Raw genomic sequence first — 16,995 nt, 5'->3', positions numbered from 1 at the left:
TCCTCAGACCACATACACTTCTCACCAACTGGCTGCAAATGTGGAGGTTCCCACCATGCCCTCAAGTTTGATAACTCACTAAAACAATTCACAGAATGCAGAAAAGCATGATAGTTTCTCTTTTTTTTTTTGAGACGGAGTCTTGCTCTGTCGCCCAGGCTGGAGTACAGTGGCCACCATGCTTGGCTAATTTTTGTATTTGTATTAGAGACGGGGTTTCATCATGTTGGCCAGGCTGGTCTTGAACTCCTGACCTCAGGTGATCCACCCGCCTTGGCATCCCAAAATGCTGGGATTATAGGCATAGCCACCATGCCCGGTCGACTTCTAGAGTTTCAATAACAGAGATGTGATTCAAGAAGGGAGACATGTTTTGTAGATGGCAGGAGCTTCATGAAAAGAAGCCAATGAAGGGCAGGACGTGTAGCTGTCTACCTACAGGAAACCAGCCAGGAGCCTCCCCACAGGGACTTCAGCACAGACGGCCGGGAAAATCTGCATTAACCTGAGCTCTGGACCTAAGAGAGGACAAGGCCTTGACCATTTCTACAGACTCACAAGATGCAATCTCTGTGGTCCATGCCCGTGGCGTGATCTGGGAAACAGGGGGCCTTCTAAATGCCAACAACAAGGAAATCAAATGTGCAACAAACAGAAATACCGGCATTGACGTGGGCCATGGAGAGGCCTGAACAGATGACTGCAGTTCACTGCTAAGGTCATCAAAGGGGTGACTCTGAAATAATAAATTTCAGATGCCACGGCCAAAATAGCTGCATGAGGTGGGGAAATCCTCCACATGTCTCTGCTTCCTTCAGTACCTGTTTATGAAATAAGCCGAGGTACTTCCCTGGGGAATTTCCTTTCTCTTTCTTTCTTTCGAGATGGAGTCTTGCTCTGTCTAGACTAGAGTGCAGTGGTGCAATCTCGGCTCAATGTAACCTCTCCCTCCTGGGTTTTAGCAATTCTCCTGCATCAGACTTCTGAGTAGCTGAGATTACAGGTGCATGCCACCATGCCCAGCTAATATTTGTATTTTTAGTAGAGACAGGGTTTCACCATCTAGGCCAGGCTGGTCTTGAACTCCTGACCTCGTGATCCACCCGTCTTGGCCTCCCAAAGTGCTGGGATTACAGGTGTGAGCCATCACGCCCGGACTTTTTTTTTATTTTTTGGGACGACGTTTCACTCTTGTTGCCCACGCTGGAGTGCAATGGCACCATCTCAGCTCACTGCCACCTCCTCCTCCCAGGTTCAAGCGATTATCCTGCCTCAGCCTCTCGAGTAGCTGGGATTACAGGCACCCAACACCAAACCCAGCTAACTTATTGTATTTTTAGTAGAGATGGGATGTCACCATGTTGGCCAGGATGGTCTTGAACCCCTGACCTCTAATGATCCACCTGAATTGGTTTCCCAAAATGTTGGGATTACAGGCACAAGCCACTGCGCCCAGCGCCTCCCATACCTCTTTTGGCCAAGGCAGCACAATTCAGAAGAATCTTGCCAGGGAAGACTGGTAAATGGACGTCAACGTGATGCCTATGGCTCCAGGTGGATTTAGATACCTCCCTGTGCTTATTGATATCTTTACCAGTTGCACGGGGGCTTTTCCATGCCAGACTGAAAACGCAGGAGATCAATGATCAACCTTCAACTATTTACTAGCAGAACACTGAGGGGACTGTGCGGTCACCAATACCTCCTAGTGCACTTGGATAAACACCTCCCAGGAAATAGAGATGAATAGAAAGGACATAGTCAAACAAGCAGAATGGCTGCATTCCTTCAACCAGAAGGGCCATTAGTCTGTTTTCACACTGCTATAAAGAACTATGAGAAACTGGGTAATTTATGAAGAAAAGAGGTTTAATTGACTCACAGTTCTGCAGGCTGTACAGGAAGCATGGCTGGGGAGGCCTCAGGAAACTGACAATCACGGCAGAAGGCGAAGGGGAAGCAGGCATGTCTGGCCATGTTGGAGCAGGAGAGACAGAGAGAGTGAAGTGGGAGGGCTGCACGCTTTGAAACAACCAGATCCCACAAGCGCTCACTCAATATCACGAGAACAGCAAGGGGGAAGTCGGCCCCCATGAGCCAATCACCTCCCACCAGGTCCCTCCCACAACACTGGGAATTACAATTTGACATGAGATTTGGGTGTGGATACAGAGCTGAACCATGTCAAGGGTAGTTCAACCGCTGAGATTGATTGATTGATTGATTGACTGAGATGGAGTCCTGCTCTGTTACCTAGGCTGGAGTGCAGTGGCACAATCTCGGCTCACTGCAACCTCCGCCTCCCGGGTTCAAGCGATTCTCCTGCCTCAGCCTCCCGAGTAGCTGGGACTACAGCACATGCCACCATTCCTAGCTAATTTTTCTATTTTTAGTAGAGACAGGGCTTCACCATGTTTGCCAGGCTGGTCTTGAACTCCTGACCTTGTGATCACCCTGCCTCGGCTTTTCTTTTGCTGGAATTATAGGCGTGAGCCACTGCACCCGGCCAACAACTGAGATTTAGAAGGCAGTCGAGTCCACTATACTGCACCTCACCTGGTTTCTTCCTCTGTTGGGGCCCCTCGTGGCCACTGTTCTGTTACTTTTTGGTCCTATTTATTTAAATGGATGGTGAGCTGTTTGTCCTCCAGGCTCCAACACTTCCACCTTCAGCTTGTATTACAACAATACCAGCCTTTCAACCTACTCCGGGTGACCCCAGAACTCATTTGAACTCAGAAGCCCAAGAGTTTCATTCCTTTCACTTTAGGGGACTCAGTGCCCTGCTCAGCATGAAGTCGAAGCAGAAGCATGACCTCCATCCCTAATCCCTCAAGAATGAGGAGTGGAAGGTGTTGGCAGGAGGGTGGCGCTGAGGTTTGTAGATCTGTAACTGCATCAGACCAAATCTGGTTCAACTTTTTTTTTTTTTGATGGAGTTTCACTCTTGTCACCCAGGCTGGAGTGCAATGGTATGAACTCAGCTCACTGCAACCTCCACCTCCTAGGTTCAAGTGATTCTGCTGCCTCAGCCTCCAGATAGCTGGGATTATAAGGGTGCACCACCACACCTGGCTAATATTTATATTTTTAGTAGAGACGGGGTTTTACCATTTTGGCCAGGCTGGTCTTGAAGTCCTGACCTCCACCTGCCTTGGCCTCCCAAAGTGCTGGGATTACAGGCGTGAGTCACTGCACCCGGCTCAGTTCAACTTTTATGTAATGAGGTTGTCAGTTGTTTTTCAATTGCCATGGACCCACAGGTTGAAGGGCATGTACCCTGTGCATGCCCAGGTTAACCAAGCATGCAACCACGGAGTGGAAACTAAAAGCTCGGCCTGAAGAGCTGAGACTGATTTAAGAACTGGACACTCCATGGCAGGAGCCAGGATCCAATCAGATTGAGTTTTGGTGTCACCCCATGGCAGGATCTAGTCAGATCACACCTCCCAGCATTACTTTATTGCAAGATCCAATCAAATCACAACTCATTACCCTATGCTTATAAAACCTGACATAGCCCCCAGCTGGGTAAGGGAGATTTGAGTATTTCTTCCTGTGTTCTTGCTAGCTGACTTACAAAAAAGCTTTAAAAAAAAGGCCACGCGTGGTGGCTCATGCCTGTAATCCCAGCACTTTGGGAGGCTGAGGCAGGCAGATCACTTGAGGTCAGGGGTGCAAGACCAGCCTGGCCAACATGGTGAAACCCTATCTCTACTAAAAATACAAAAATTAGCTGGTCATGGTGACACATACCTATAATCCCAGCTACTTGGGAGACTGAGGCAGGAGAATCACTTGAACCCAGGAGGTAGAGGTTGCAGTGAGCCAAGATCACACCACTGCACTCCAGCCTGGGCGACAGAGTGAGAAGACTCTGTCTAAAAAAAGAACAGTTAAAATTAGCACCAAATGCTTTACGAGTAAAAAAAGTTTTTAGCTGCATATGTTTAAGTAACTTTTTAGATTGTAAAAAATACACATACAAAATGGAAAGGCACAAAGAAGAGAGCAAAAAGTGCATGAGATCTCACATCCAAGGATAACCACTGAGAACATGAAAGTGCTGACTCTTCCAGCCTTTATACTATACACATTTAGGCTGTTGTTTTGTTTTTATAAAACTGTAATCATATAATACAGATAGTTTTATAATCTGGTTTTTAAACACAACAATTACATAACATTTAGCTGTTTCTTTTGCATTCAGATTCATAAGGGTTCCAGTAACTCATTTATCAGAAAACCGAGAGAAATAGTCTCATTAAAATATAAGTACATAAGGCAGGCATGGTGGCTCACGCCTATAATCCCAGCACTTTGAGAGGCCGAGGTGGGCGGATCACCTGAGGTCAGGAATTCGAGACCAGCCTGGCCAGCCTGGACAACATGGTGAAACCCCGTCTCTGCTAAAAATACAAAAATGAGCCAGGTGTGGTGGTGCGTGCCTGTAATCCCAGCTATTCAGAAGGCTGAGGCAGGTGAATCGCTTAAACTCGGGAGGTGGAGGTTGCAGTGAATCGAGATCATGCCACTGCACTCCAGCCAGGGCGCCAAAGTGAGACTCCATCTCAAAAAAAGATAAAAATAAAAAACAAAAATAAAATATATATATGTATATATATTTTTCCAGACAGGGTCTTACTCTGTCTCCCAGCCTGAAATACAGTGGCGCAATCATAGCTCACTGCAGCCTCAAGTTTCTGGGCTCAAGTGAATCTCCCACTTCAGCTTCCCAAGTAGCTGGAACTACAGGTGGATGCCACCATGCCCAGTCAATTTTTTTTTAATTTTTCATAGAAACAGAGTCTCACTATGTTGCCCAGTCCTAATAAACACTATGTGATGAAAAGAAAAAGTAAATCACCGTAAAGTTAAGTCTTTAATGTTAAGTCTTTAACGAGAAATGCAAATAAAGCATTTCTCAATAGATTATGGGAAGAGAATCAACTGAAGAATAAACATCTTTAGTAAATCTTTTGCTCATGTGCATTAACCAATACTCTTGAAAACCAGGATTAATTTACTGTACCTTCTTAATATTCCTTTGAAATTCCTTATGGCGCACAGGTAGTGTAGAAAATAACTGCTTCACGCTGACTGTGGTCCCTCTGGGGTGGGGGTAGGGGGTTTTCTGGATGATTTTCCCATCGTGATCAAACACCAGTCGAGTCCCAACCTTCACCGATGCGTGGCAGGTAGAAATGGTGACATCGCTGTGAGAGAATACCAGGCGTGCTGTGTTCAGTGAGAGACCCGTGATGTTGAGCATTGACTATGCTTTTCTTCACTTGCTTTTCTCTCAAAACTTTCTTAAAAAGCTGATGATCCCTCTGAGATAACCAAGATCTAAACGGTTGAGGAGTCATCATAAAATCTAAGGTTTGGCATCTAAAAGACAGTGAGACAGAGAGCACTAAACATGCTTTGTTTTGATAAAAGCTTTGATTTCATTTTTCAGGTTGAATTGCGAAACCATAAATGATCTCAAGGTTTATTTATTCACAAATAGAGATTTGTTTTGTTATTACTCTTCAAATAAAATTGTTTTAAAGAATTTTTTAAAGAACTAAAAAAATTTTTAAAAATTTTTAAAGAATCCAAAAGACATTATAATTAAAATGTATATGTAGGGCAGGGTGTGGTGGCTCATGCCTGTAATTCCAGCACTTTGGGAGGCCGAGGAGCGCAGATCACTTGAGGCCTGGAGTTCCAGACCAGCCTGGGCAACATGGCAAAACCCCATCTCTACTAAAAATACAAAAATTAGCCAGCAGTGGTGGTGCACGCTATAGTCCCAGCTCTTCAGGAGGCTGAGGCACGAGAATCACTTGAACCTGGGAGGCAGAGATTGCAGTGAGCTGAGACTGTGCCACTGCACTCCAGCCTGGGTGACAGAGTGAGACTCTGTCTAAAAAAAAAAAAAAAAAAATATATATATATATATATATATATATATACACACACACACACACACACACACACATATATACACACACATATATGTGTATATATATTTAAATATAATTATAAAAATTTAGTATCTGTGCTATAATTAAATAGTGCTTTGGTGAAATGTTTCCCTAAAATTTGATGATGAAAAGCAACGGTAACTATCATTTATTACCTATATGTTATGTTAAAATTGAGAAGTTACTGTTCTAATAAGGGTAACCTTTTTTTTTTAACAATACTATTTGCTTCATTTCATTCATTTATTTCCCACATTTCAGAAGTACTAGGACTTGGACTGGCAGTGAGACCAAACAGAATTCAGAAGCTAGAAGCTGAGATACCGAGATAGAAAATTGTAAATAATAACGATTCCAATTAACTTTCTGAGAGGTTTTTCTAAGGGGTCAAGTGAATGGATAAAAACATTGTATCACCTCAGTGCACACAGTGAGCTCAGAGCTTCCCCCTGAAAGCCGAAAGTTTCAACCTCACTTAGGTCGGCAAACTCTTGAATCTTACATGTGTGATGTTTCAGAGCTGAAAGAGACTGTAAAGTAAGGACTAAGATACCTCAAGTGCTAAAACAACGGATATACATGATATCTAGTAACTGGCTTAAAAAACTGTTTTTGCCTTTCCCAAGACAGTGTTACTCAAAATTCTGAGACATGTGGCCCAATTATTTTATAATAGGATTAGAAAAAGTCAACTTACTTAAGCCTTCAAAGTTTTCTTCTTCTACCCCATATCCATTGTCTGAAACTTCAATGAGATCCACTCCATAGTCCTTAAGCTTTAGATCTAGAAAGTTTAAATATTTATGTATTTATTAAAAATGGACCCATGCTAGAATGGCATGAACCCGGGGGGCGGAGCTTGCAGTGAGCTGAGATCGCGCCACTGCACTCCAGCCTGGGAGACAGTGAGACTCCGTCTCAAAAAGAAAAAAAAAAAAAAATGGACCCATGCTATAAGCTTTTATATTGATATTATTTATAACATACGCAAATTGAAGAGTCATAACTATACCTTTAGTTAAACGTACGAGTATCATTTTGTATATTTCATTTTTATAAAGCCCTTTCTGGCCATTTACTAGCCCAGATTAAATAGTTTAGCTTTTTCTTTCCTCTTTTTTTTTTTTTGTCCATAGGCTAGTCAAATGAAGCAGTTGGAGTGGAGAAGGAACAAAAAAATCTGTAACTGGTTGTGATCAATTAGTGGTTAACACCGTTGCACTTTGACCAGTCTTTTCTTTTGAAAGAAATAATTTTAACATACCCAGTAAGGAGAAAGGGGGGCAGGCGCGGTTGTTCATGCCTGTAATCCCAGCACTTTGGGAGGCCAAAGTGAGCAGATCACCTGAGGTCAGGAGTTCCAGACTAGCCTGACCAACGTGGAGAAACCCTGTCTCTACTAAAAATACAAAATTAGCCAGGTGTGGTGGTGCGTGCCTGTAATCCCAGCTGCTCGTAAGGCTGAGGCAGAACTGCTTGAACCCGGGAGGCGGAGGTTGCGGTGAGCCGAGATCGTGCCATTGCACTATAGCCTGGGCAACAAGAGCGAAACTCCATCTCAAAAAAAAAAAAAAAAAAAAAAGACAACTGGTTCTGGAATCAGACTTCCTGGATCCTATTTTATTAGCTTTATAATCTCAAAAAAAGGAAATTTCCTGTTCCTTAATTTCCTCATCTGTAAAATGAAGATAATAAGTTCTATCTCATAAAGTTACTCAGCTGATTAATAATTTTTTAGGTTTATTTTATTTTGTTATTTTCTTTTTTTTTTTCTTGTTTTGTTTTTGAGATGGAGTTTTGCTCTTGTCACCGAGGCTGGAATGCAGTGGCATGATCTGATCTTGGCTCACTGCAACCTCCACCTCCGAGGTTCAAGCAATTCTCCTCCCTCAGCCTCCCGAGGAGCTGAGATTACAGCCATGCACCATCACATCTGGCTAATTTTTGTATTTTTAGTAGAGACAGGGTTTTACCATGTTGGTTAGGCTGGTCTTGAACTCCTGACCTCAAATGATCAGCCCTGCTCTGCCTCCCAAAGTGCTGGGATTATAGATGTGAGCCACTACTCCATGCCTATTTTATTTTATTTTATTGAGACGGAGTCTTGCTCTGTCCCAGGCTGGTGTGCAGTGGCACGATCTCGGCTCACTGCAACCTCTGCCTCCCGGGTTCAAGCAATTCTCATGCCTCAGCCTCCCAAGTAGCTGGGATTACAAGGCTTCTGCCACCAGGTCCGACTAATTTTTATATTTTTAGTAGAGACAGAGTTTCACCATTTTGGACAGGCTGGTCTCAAACTGCTGACCTCAGGTATCCACCCACCTTGGCCTCCCAAAGTGCTGGGATTACAGGTGTGAGCCACCACACCCGGCCTGCTTTATTTTTTTAATAGAGATGAGGTCTCACCATGTTGGCCAGGTTGGTCTTGAACTCTGGCCTCAAGCAATCCCCCCACCTTGGCCTCTCAAAGGGCTAGGATTACAGGCGTGAAACACCACGCCCAGCTGTTCTGCAAATTAAATGAGATATTTCTGTGCAATTCTTAGCATAACACCTGCCTGGCACACCATAAGAACACAATAAAAGCTGTTGTTATTATTATTACTACCTAGCTAAGTACTAGGCACATAATAGGTGCTAACTTTAACTTAAAAATAATAATTTATTACTACATCAACACTTGATAGTCTTATTTCAATAACAAATGTTTCTCGACAACAACAACACACACTAATCATTTCTTGTGGCTTAAAACTCTCCCAAACTTACCAATATTAGTGGCACCAGCATCCAGACTGTTTTCTACTAACTCCTTCACTGCAGTGCTTAGACTCAGTACCACTGGCCCAGAGCAAATCTGATGGACTGACTTCCGATCAATAGGTTTGATGGCCTTAGCAGGTTCGGTACTAAAGAAATGTTACAAGAAACAAAGCAAGTATTCAGCTATATATTTTCATCCTGATTTTAACTGTGGGAAATGACTCAACACTGCAAATAGTTTATGGGTCTAATCTGTTCATTTACTATATTAACAAATACATTTATTATATCCAGAAATAGAAACACTGTTTTACAATCCTTAAATATGTACCCAAAATACTTCCGGATAGATACTTCAAATTCAACAGATCCTTACTATCTAGGATCCACATGGAGAAAACATACATTGTATCTCTCAAATTACCAAAATCTTTGGTAACAATGGTGTCTTCTTTCTTGAAAACTGAAAGCATGGCCTGGTGGGGTGGCTTATGCCTGTAATCGGCTAATTTTTGTATTTTTTTTTAGTAGAGATGGGGTTTCACCACGTCGGCCAGGCTGGTCTTGAACTCCTGACCTCAAGTGATCCACCCGCCTCAGCCTCCCAAAGTGCTGGGATTACAGGCATGAGCCACTGCACCCGGCCCACCTGGATAACTTCTAAAAATATTTTATAGAGATTAGATGTTGGTATGTTTTATTTTGTTTTGCTTTTTTTGAGACAGAGCCTCGCTCTGTCGTCCAGGCTGGAGTGCAGTGGTGTGATCTCAGCTCACTGCAACCTCCACCTCCCGGGTTCAAGCAATTCTCCTGCCTCAGCCTCCCAAGTAGCTGAAATTACAGGCGCCCATCACGATGCCTGGCTAATTTTTGTATTTTTAGTAGAGATGGCGTTTCACCATGCTGGCCAGGCTGGTCTCGAACTCCTGATCTCAGGCGATCCGCCCACCTCTGCCTCCCAAAGTGCTGGGATTACAGACGTGAGCCGCCGCACCTGTCTGAACCTAGATTCTGTTCTTGCAGTGTGAAGTTCCTGAATGTTGGGAGCAGAGGTGCGATGTGATCAGGTTTAGAACCTGGTCCTGGCTGGGTGCAGTGGCTCACACCTGTAATCCCAGCACTTTGGGAGGCCGAGGTGGGTGGATCACCCGAGGTCAGGAGTTTGAGACCAGCCTGGTCAACATGGTGAAACCCCGTCTACTAAAAATACAAAAAAATTAGCCAGGCACGGTGGCGCACGTTTATAGTCTCAGCTACCCGGGAGGCTGAGGCAGGAGAATCGTTTGAACCTGAAGCTGGAGGTTGCAGTGAGCCGAGATCACACCACTGCACTCCAGCCTAGGCAACAGAGTGAGACTCTATCTTAAAAAAAAAAAAAAAGAACAAAGAACCTGGTCCCTCTGGATACTGAGAGGGGAATGGGCGACAGGCAGGAGTGGACATGGAGAGTTCAGCTAGAGAGGAGCCACGGACATCCCAGCGGGAGACCAAGGTGGCTCTTGCTTGGGGATTGCAGGGATCATGGAGAGAAATGGGTGGCTTAGACACTCCAGGGAGGTAAAGCGATCGCTGGAAGTGAGAACGAGGGAGGGGTGCTTCCTGGCTGCCTGTGCCCACCTGCTGCCATCCGAATTCCTTTGATGTTTGGCCTGCTGAGTCATCTGCAAGTCATTACCCCGCAACAGTTGCTGTTTTTCCTTTTTAACAATGCATTTGTTTCGAACCATTGAGCCATTATGTTCCGGGCCAATGGCTTTTGTGGTGTTTCCCCAACTACACAGTCCTGGGGAATATTTTAAATGCCATTTAATAAAAAGTTCTGCACAATGCCGTTCCCGTGACATGTTCTGCTCAAAGCCGTCACGAGCTGGTATTCAAGGGGATGGGGTTCGGCTGAGGACCCTTTTAGGTGTGACTGTGCTGGGCAGAACGCCCTGGCATGGCTCCCCAGGGCCTGATGGGACTGTGCCTGTGCTGGGCAGTGCCCCCTCCCTTGGGTTCTTCTTTTTATTTTTTCTTCAGATGGAGTCTCGCTGTGTTGCCCAGGCTGGAGTGCAGTGGTGTGATCTCGGCTCACTACAACCTCTGCCTCCCAGATTCAAGCGATTCTCCTGCCTCAGCCTCCCGAGTAGCTGGGACTACAGGCACGAGCCACCGCATCTGGCTATTTTTTGTATTTTTAGTAGACACGGGGTTTTGCCATGGTGCCCAGGCTGGTCTCAAACTCCTGAGCTCAAGTGATCCACTTGCCTCAGCCACCCAAAGTGCTGGGATTACAGGTGTGAGCCACCATGCCCAGTCTTGTCTTTCAAAAATATTAACGATGTATTAATGTTCTTGTGGAACACACCTGCCGTTAAGATGACATCCCCAGAACCCCTTTTCCTGGGGCCTTGCCGTAAAGCAAACTGTGGTGGTGCACTCACTTGCAAAGCACAGAAGACCCCAATTTTTGCATTCATGCCCAGGCCACATCAGAAACTGGGCATGGCCTCTTCCCTCTGCCTTATCTCCCAATTCCTGCGGCCACCTCCTGCTTATTTCTGGAATCCAAGTCTTCCTCTCCAATCCTCTTTGTCTGCCCTGGTTCAGATCTGGTTCTTCCCAGCCCACAATCCCTGCTACCACCCCTTGGCCACCATGGATGCCACTGCAGAACAGGACCGTATACACCCCTGGTCTCTCTGAGTAGCTCTCTCTCCTCCTCTCTCCTTCTTTCCTCTTTTTAAAAAAACTTTTTAGAGATGGGGTCTTGCTGTGTTGCCCAGGCTGGTCTTGAACTCTTAGGCTCAAGAGATCCTCCTCCCTCGGCCTCCTTCTTCCATTTGCCCTTCAAAATTCAGCTCAAGGCCGGGCATGGTGGCTGTCACCTGTAATCCCAGCACTTTGGGAGGCTGAGGTGGGAGGATCTGCTGAACTCAGGAATTTAAGACCAGTCTGGCCAACATGGTGAAATCCTGTCTCTACTAAAAATACAAAAAAATTAGCCAGGCATGATGGCAGGCGCCTGTAATCCCAGCTACTTGGGAGGCTCAGGCAGGAGAATCACTTGAACCCGGGAGGTGGAGGTTGCAGTGAGCCAAGATCATGCCACTGCACTCCAGCCTGGGCAACAGAGCAAGATTCCATCTCAAAAGAAAAGAAAAGAAAAGAAAAAAAGAGTCAGCTCAGAAATAACCCCAGGGACCAGGCGTGGTGGCTCATACCTGTAATCCCAGCACTTTGGGAGGCCAAGGCAGATGGATCACCTGAGGTCAGGAGTTCGAGACCAGCCTGGCTAACATGGTGAAATTTCATCTCTACTAAAAATACAAAAATTAGCTGGGTGTAGTGGCAGGCGCCTGTAATCCCAGCTACTCCAGAGGCTGAGGCAGTAGAATTGCTTGAACCCAGGAGGCAGAGGTTGCAGTGACCTGAGATCGCACTGTTGCACTCCAGCCTGGGCAACAAGAGCAAAATTCGGTCTCAAAAAAAATAAATAAATAAAAGAAAGAACCCCTAGGAAGCCCCCTTGGCTCTCAGTGGGGGCCAGTAGCCTCCCCTGGGCTCCTGGACTATGATTCAGTCTTTACACCCTAGGTTCCAAGATCTGTTTAGAGGGTGTTTCCAAAGTCAAGTTCCAGGCGGCTCCTGAGGGTGACGGCAGCTCCTCATTGGGCTCAGAGAGGCTGTGCAGAAGGGAGGGACAGCTGCAGGCTCGCATGGGAAGTCCCTGGCGCTGCGCCTGGCATCAGCACGGATTGTGACAGTAAGAACAAACACAGAAGGGCCCCAGGACATGCAAAAGCCTGTGGCCAACATGGTGAAACCCCATCTCTATTGAAAGTACAAAAATTAGCTGGGTGTGGTGGCAGGCACCTGTGATCCCAGCAACTCAGGAGACCAAGGCTCGAGAATCACTTTAACCTGGGAAATGGAGGTTGCGGTGAGCAGAGATCGTGCCACAGCACTCCAGCCTGGGCAAGAGTGAGACTCCACGTTAAAAAAAAAAAAAAAAAGCCGTGGCAATCCTGCTCCTAGCTGGTCCTTGAACCCTGGGAGGACTAATTCATCTTTTCACACAGCAAACACCAACGGCCCCCTCCTTCTCCCTGTCATACCCCTCTGGGGCCGGGCCCCTAGCCAACTGTCTTGGGTCTGGATAGGACAGCGTGAGACAGTCTCTGCTGAAGGGTCACTGACAGGGAGGTGGTCTTTTAACTCTGTCTTTTTTTTTTTTTTTTTGAGTTGGAGTCTCGCTCTGTCGTCCAAGCTGCAGTGCAGTGGCACGATCTCGGCTCACTGCAACCTCCATTTCCCAGGTTCAAGTGATTCTCCTGCCTCAGCCTGCCAAGTAGCTGGGATTACAGGCACCCACCACCACACCAGGCTAATTTTTGTATTTTTGGCAGAGACAGGGTTTCACCATGTTGGCCAGGCTGCTCTCAAACCCCTGACCTCAAGTGATCCGCCTGCCCTGGGCTCCCAAAGTTGGGATTACAGGCATGAGACACCAAGCCCATCTGTTAACTCTCTCTCAGTTCCAGGCAGAGGGACCTGGGCTCCACCGTGGTGGGGTTTTTTTGTTTGTTTGTGTGTTTTGTTTTGTTTTGGAGATGGAGTCTTGCTCTGTCACCCAAACTGGAGGGCAGTTGCAAGATCTCGGCTCACTGCAACCTCCACCTTCTGGGTTCAAGTGATTCTCCTGCTTCAGCCTCCCGAGTAGCTGGGATTACAGGCCCCCACCACCATGCCCTGCTCATTTTTGTATTTTTGGTAGAGACAGGGTTTTGCCACATTGGCCAGGCTTGGTCTCTAACTCCTGACCTTAAGTGATCTGCCCACCTCAGCCTCCCAAAGTCCTGGGATTACAGGTGTGAGCCACTGCGCCTGGCCTGTTCGTTCAAGACAGGGTCTCACTCTATTGTCCAGGCTGGAGTGCGGTGGCATGATCACGGCTCACTGCAGCCTTAAACTCCTGGGCTCAGGTGATCCTCCTGCCTCAGCCTCCCGAGTAGCTGGGACTAGAGGTGCACACCACCACCCCTGGCTAATCTTTTTTTTCATTTTTAGTAGAGATAGAGTCTCACTATGTTGTTGCCCCAGCTGGTCTGGAACTCCTGGGGTCAAGTAATCCTTCTGCCTGAGCCTCTCAAAGTGCTAGGATTCCGGGTGTGAGCCATGCAATAGTGTAACTTAAAGGGGCTGGCTCCCCTGGCCAGACGTCACCTGGGACACCAAGGAATTTGACTGAATCTGTTTCTGTCTATACCTGAAGGGGTTCTGGTGGCTGGTGGGGGTGCAGGCAGCATGGAGGAGAAGCCTCCAGAGATGAGGGGCTCAAGGGCTTGCTTGGGAGGGAGCACTACCTAAACCACATACCTGGCCCTGAAACACATGTGTGGATTTTCCTAGGAGATGGGGGCACCTCAAAGTACAAGCCGGGACAGCAATCAAGGGACAGGCTCGGGGTAACCCCATGGGGCAGAAGCTGAGCAGGGCCCTGGGCTCCCGGTATAAATTTCCTGTCCCAGCAGGGGCACCATCCAGGCCAGGGTGGGCTCCAGACCGCATTTACTCACCTCCAAAGAGGGCTGCAGACCAAGGGTCACCACCGGGCTCCCTCCACTGGCAGGGCCTGCATGCCGGGAGCCATGGTCACATTAGAAGGTCCGGGAGCGCAGCCCAAGGGGGCGTGTGCAGCGGCCATGGACAGAGTGCAGCGGGCAAGTCACTGAGCCTCAGTTTCTCCATCTAGAAAATCGCTGCGGCTGTGCGGACTGCATGGCACGCAGTGGGCTCTCAGGCGTGATTGCTCATCCCTCTGGCTTAGCGGAAGGAGGCCTAGAGTCCTGACCTTCACCGACCCCGCCAACGTGGCATCTGCTACCGCCTCGGAGGCAGAAGGGGCAGCGAATAGGAGCGTGCATGCGCACTGGCCGTGAGGCGGCCTGGCTGCGGCTCACCGGCGACCCCGAGTTGCGACGACGGGACGACGGGAACCACCAGCCTTGTGCACAGATGGACGCTTGAGGTTTTGCACAGAGGGTCCTTCCAGGTGATGGAGGCTCCTGGGTCCTGGAGAGCCTACTGGGGTGACGGTCTAAGGGCCTGACAGACCCCCGACAGCAACAGGTCACATCTGGACACGTTAGAGTTGTTAGCCCCAACTCTAACACTGTATGTGGCATACAGCAGATGCTTAATAAATGCTTGAGGGGGTGGATAAGGGCTAGAGCCATCTATATGCACAAGAGGGTTGGAGGTGGTGGCCAGAATTGGTAGTCAGATGACCATGGAGAGTCCCACTCTCAGAAAGGTGCTGTGCCCAGGGGCAGTAGAGACGCCTCTGAATCCTCACCCCGCCCAGCCACTGATGTGTGGGATGGGGGACGGAGGGTGGCTCAGGTCTCATAGGCCCCAGGATGGGCCCAGCTCCCTGCATCAGGCAAAGCACAGTCCTCTGCAGGCCTCCTCCCAGGGTCTGGAAGCTTGCGGTCAGGGCGGCCTGTCCACACAGTCTCCAGCCTCCCTCGCAGGAGGTCAGGTGAGACAGAGGTGGGGATGGAGGTGGGGACTGGGTATCCAGCCTGCCCATGGCCCTCCCCTAAACCCTCCTGAGTGCAATTTACAGATGCTTGGAGAGGGAGAGAAACCAGAAAGGCAGAGGAGAGGCAGGGGGGCTGGTGCTGGGATTCCAAGCAGGGTACAGGGTGTGCTGGTGGGGGGGAAAGGCAAGGAGCCCTGAGGGGGCCTGTGGGTGCAGGAGCTGGGACAAAGCACCATGCACTCGCTCCCAGCGCCCCATCTCCCCCAGCCCCATGCAAAGAGGCCAGGCTAGGGGCTGAGGCTGGGGAGGGGTTCCAGGCCAGGCTCGCAGCCCACCGGCAGTGTGGCGGCCTCGCTGGGTGGGATGTGGTGGGTCATGTAGCGCTTGCCCATGAAGGAGCCGACCCGCAGCTGCTCCGGGGCCTCCTCCGGCCACCACAGGCTGGAGCTGGGCGGGGAGAGGAGGAGGAAGAGACATATGTCCCTGCCACATGGGGCACGTGCTGGGTCAAGGTCTGCTCTCCTCCCTCCCAGCTCCCTCATGTGCAGTCTCTCTCTCTCTTTTCTTTTTTTTTGAGATGGAGTCTGGCTCTGTCACCCAGGCTGGAGTGCGGTGGTGTGATCTAAGCTCACTGCAACCTCCGCCACCTGGGTTCAAACGATTCTCCTGCCTCAGCCTCCCGAGTAGCTGGGATTACAGGTGCCTGCCACCACACCCGGACAATTTTTGCATTTTTAGTGGAGATGGGGTTTCACCATGTTGCTCAGGCTGGTCTTGAACTTTTGGCCTCCAGTGATCCTCCCACCTCGGCCTCCCAAAGTGCTAGGATTACAGGCATGTGCCACTGCACCCGGCCTCACCTGCAGTCTCTGATCCCTCCTTCCTCCCTTCTAGAACCAATTGGAGGACCACCTCTCCAGGTGGCCACCCTGACTACCCTGGCGTCAGCTTACTAAACCACCAGAGGATCCACAGACAGCAGGTGAGGCCCGGGAGGAGAAGGGCCTTGGCTTCAGTGTGTCTTCAGAGGACACACTGAAAAGACAGGGCCCGAGTGAGGCGGGACCTCCCGAACCTGTCCTCAGAGGGGCTGCTGGCCCCATCACTGACCCCTGAGGTGCGAGATACTCAGGGTGGGAGTTCCCTGCACAGGCCCTGGGAGGGGCGCTGCCCAGCTCGAAACCATGGGGCTCGGCAAGGTGGCTCACGCCTGTAATCCTAATACTTTGGGAGGCCGAGACGGGAGGATCGCTTGAGCCCAGCAGTTCCAGACCAGCCTGGGCAACATAGCAAGTCCCTGTCTCTATCAAAAATAAAATAAACCCCATGGCATGCCTGGAGGGCTTCCAGACACTGGGACCAATTCAACAGAGGGGTTCTGGGTGGGAGAGGGGCCCGAGGGGGTGTTCCCACTCACAAGCGCATGGTAGAGGCTGCCAAGGCCAAGAGTAGGAGGCTGGCCAGAGAAGAGAGAATGGAGGTAATGACGATCATGCTGCCACTTCGCCGCCCTGGCCAGGTGTCGATGGATCCGGGGGTCTTCCCTGCACACACACCAGCTGCTCAGAGGGGCTGCCCCTCGACCCCAGGGCTGGCTCTCATCTCCTCCCTCGCTCCCTCCCCACCCACGCTGGCCTAGCTTCAAGGCCTGGCTGTCTCATATCCCCAGGCACCCCCCTGATCCCGCCCCCCGTCCCTCTTCCTCGGGACGGCACAGCATCTGTTCTCTGC

General features: G+C 48.8%; 1 protein-coding gene across 11 annotated transcripts in view; it reads right to left on the bottom strand.

Moving 5' to 3' along the window:
* LOC101145093 (probable E3 ubiquitin-protein ligase DTX2) overlaps positions 1-16,995 on the bottom strand; it is a 162,092-nt gene that overhangs the window by 39,896 nt on the left and 105,201 nt on the right. For 5 of the 11 annotated variants that reach the window (XM_063708196.1, XM_063708201.1, XM_063708193.1 and 2 more), the window contains 5 exons: positions 16,682-16,808; positions 14,297-14,825; positions 8,742-8,881; positions 6,670-6,756; positions 5,033-5,216 (listed from right to left, as the gene is read on the bottom strand). In XM_063708196.1, the coding sequence (XP_063564266.1) occupies positions 14,531-14,825; positions 16,682-16,808 (422 nt within the window). In that variant the 3' untranslated portion in view covers positions 5,033-5,216; positions 6,670-6,756; positions 8,742-8,881; positions 14,297-14,530. Of the gene's footprint in view, positions 1-1,990; positions 3,882-5,032; positions 5,217-6,669; positions 6,757-8,741; positions 8,882-14,296; positions 15,712-16,681; positions 16,809-16,995 lie in introns of those variants that run through there. The other 6 variants (XM_063708195.1, XM_063708200.1, XM_063708202.1 and 3 more) reach the window with 6 other exon arrangements.

Source organism: Gorilla gorilla, chromosome 6, assembly GCF_029281585.2.
Source record: "Gorilla gorilla gorilla isolate KB3781 chromosome 6, NHGRI_mGorGor1-v2.1_pri, whole genome shotgun sequence".
NCBI lineage: Eukaryota > Metazoa > Chordata > Mammalia > Primates > Hominidae > Gorilla > Gorilla gorilla.
The sequence above is the reverse complement of the archived record's forward strand: the minus strand, read 5'-3'. Positions and strand labels throughout refer to the sequence as shown.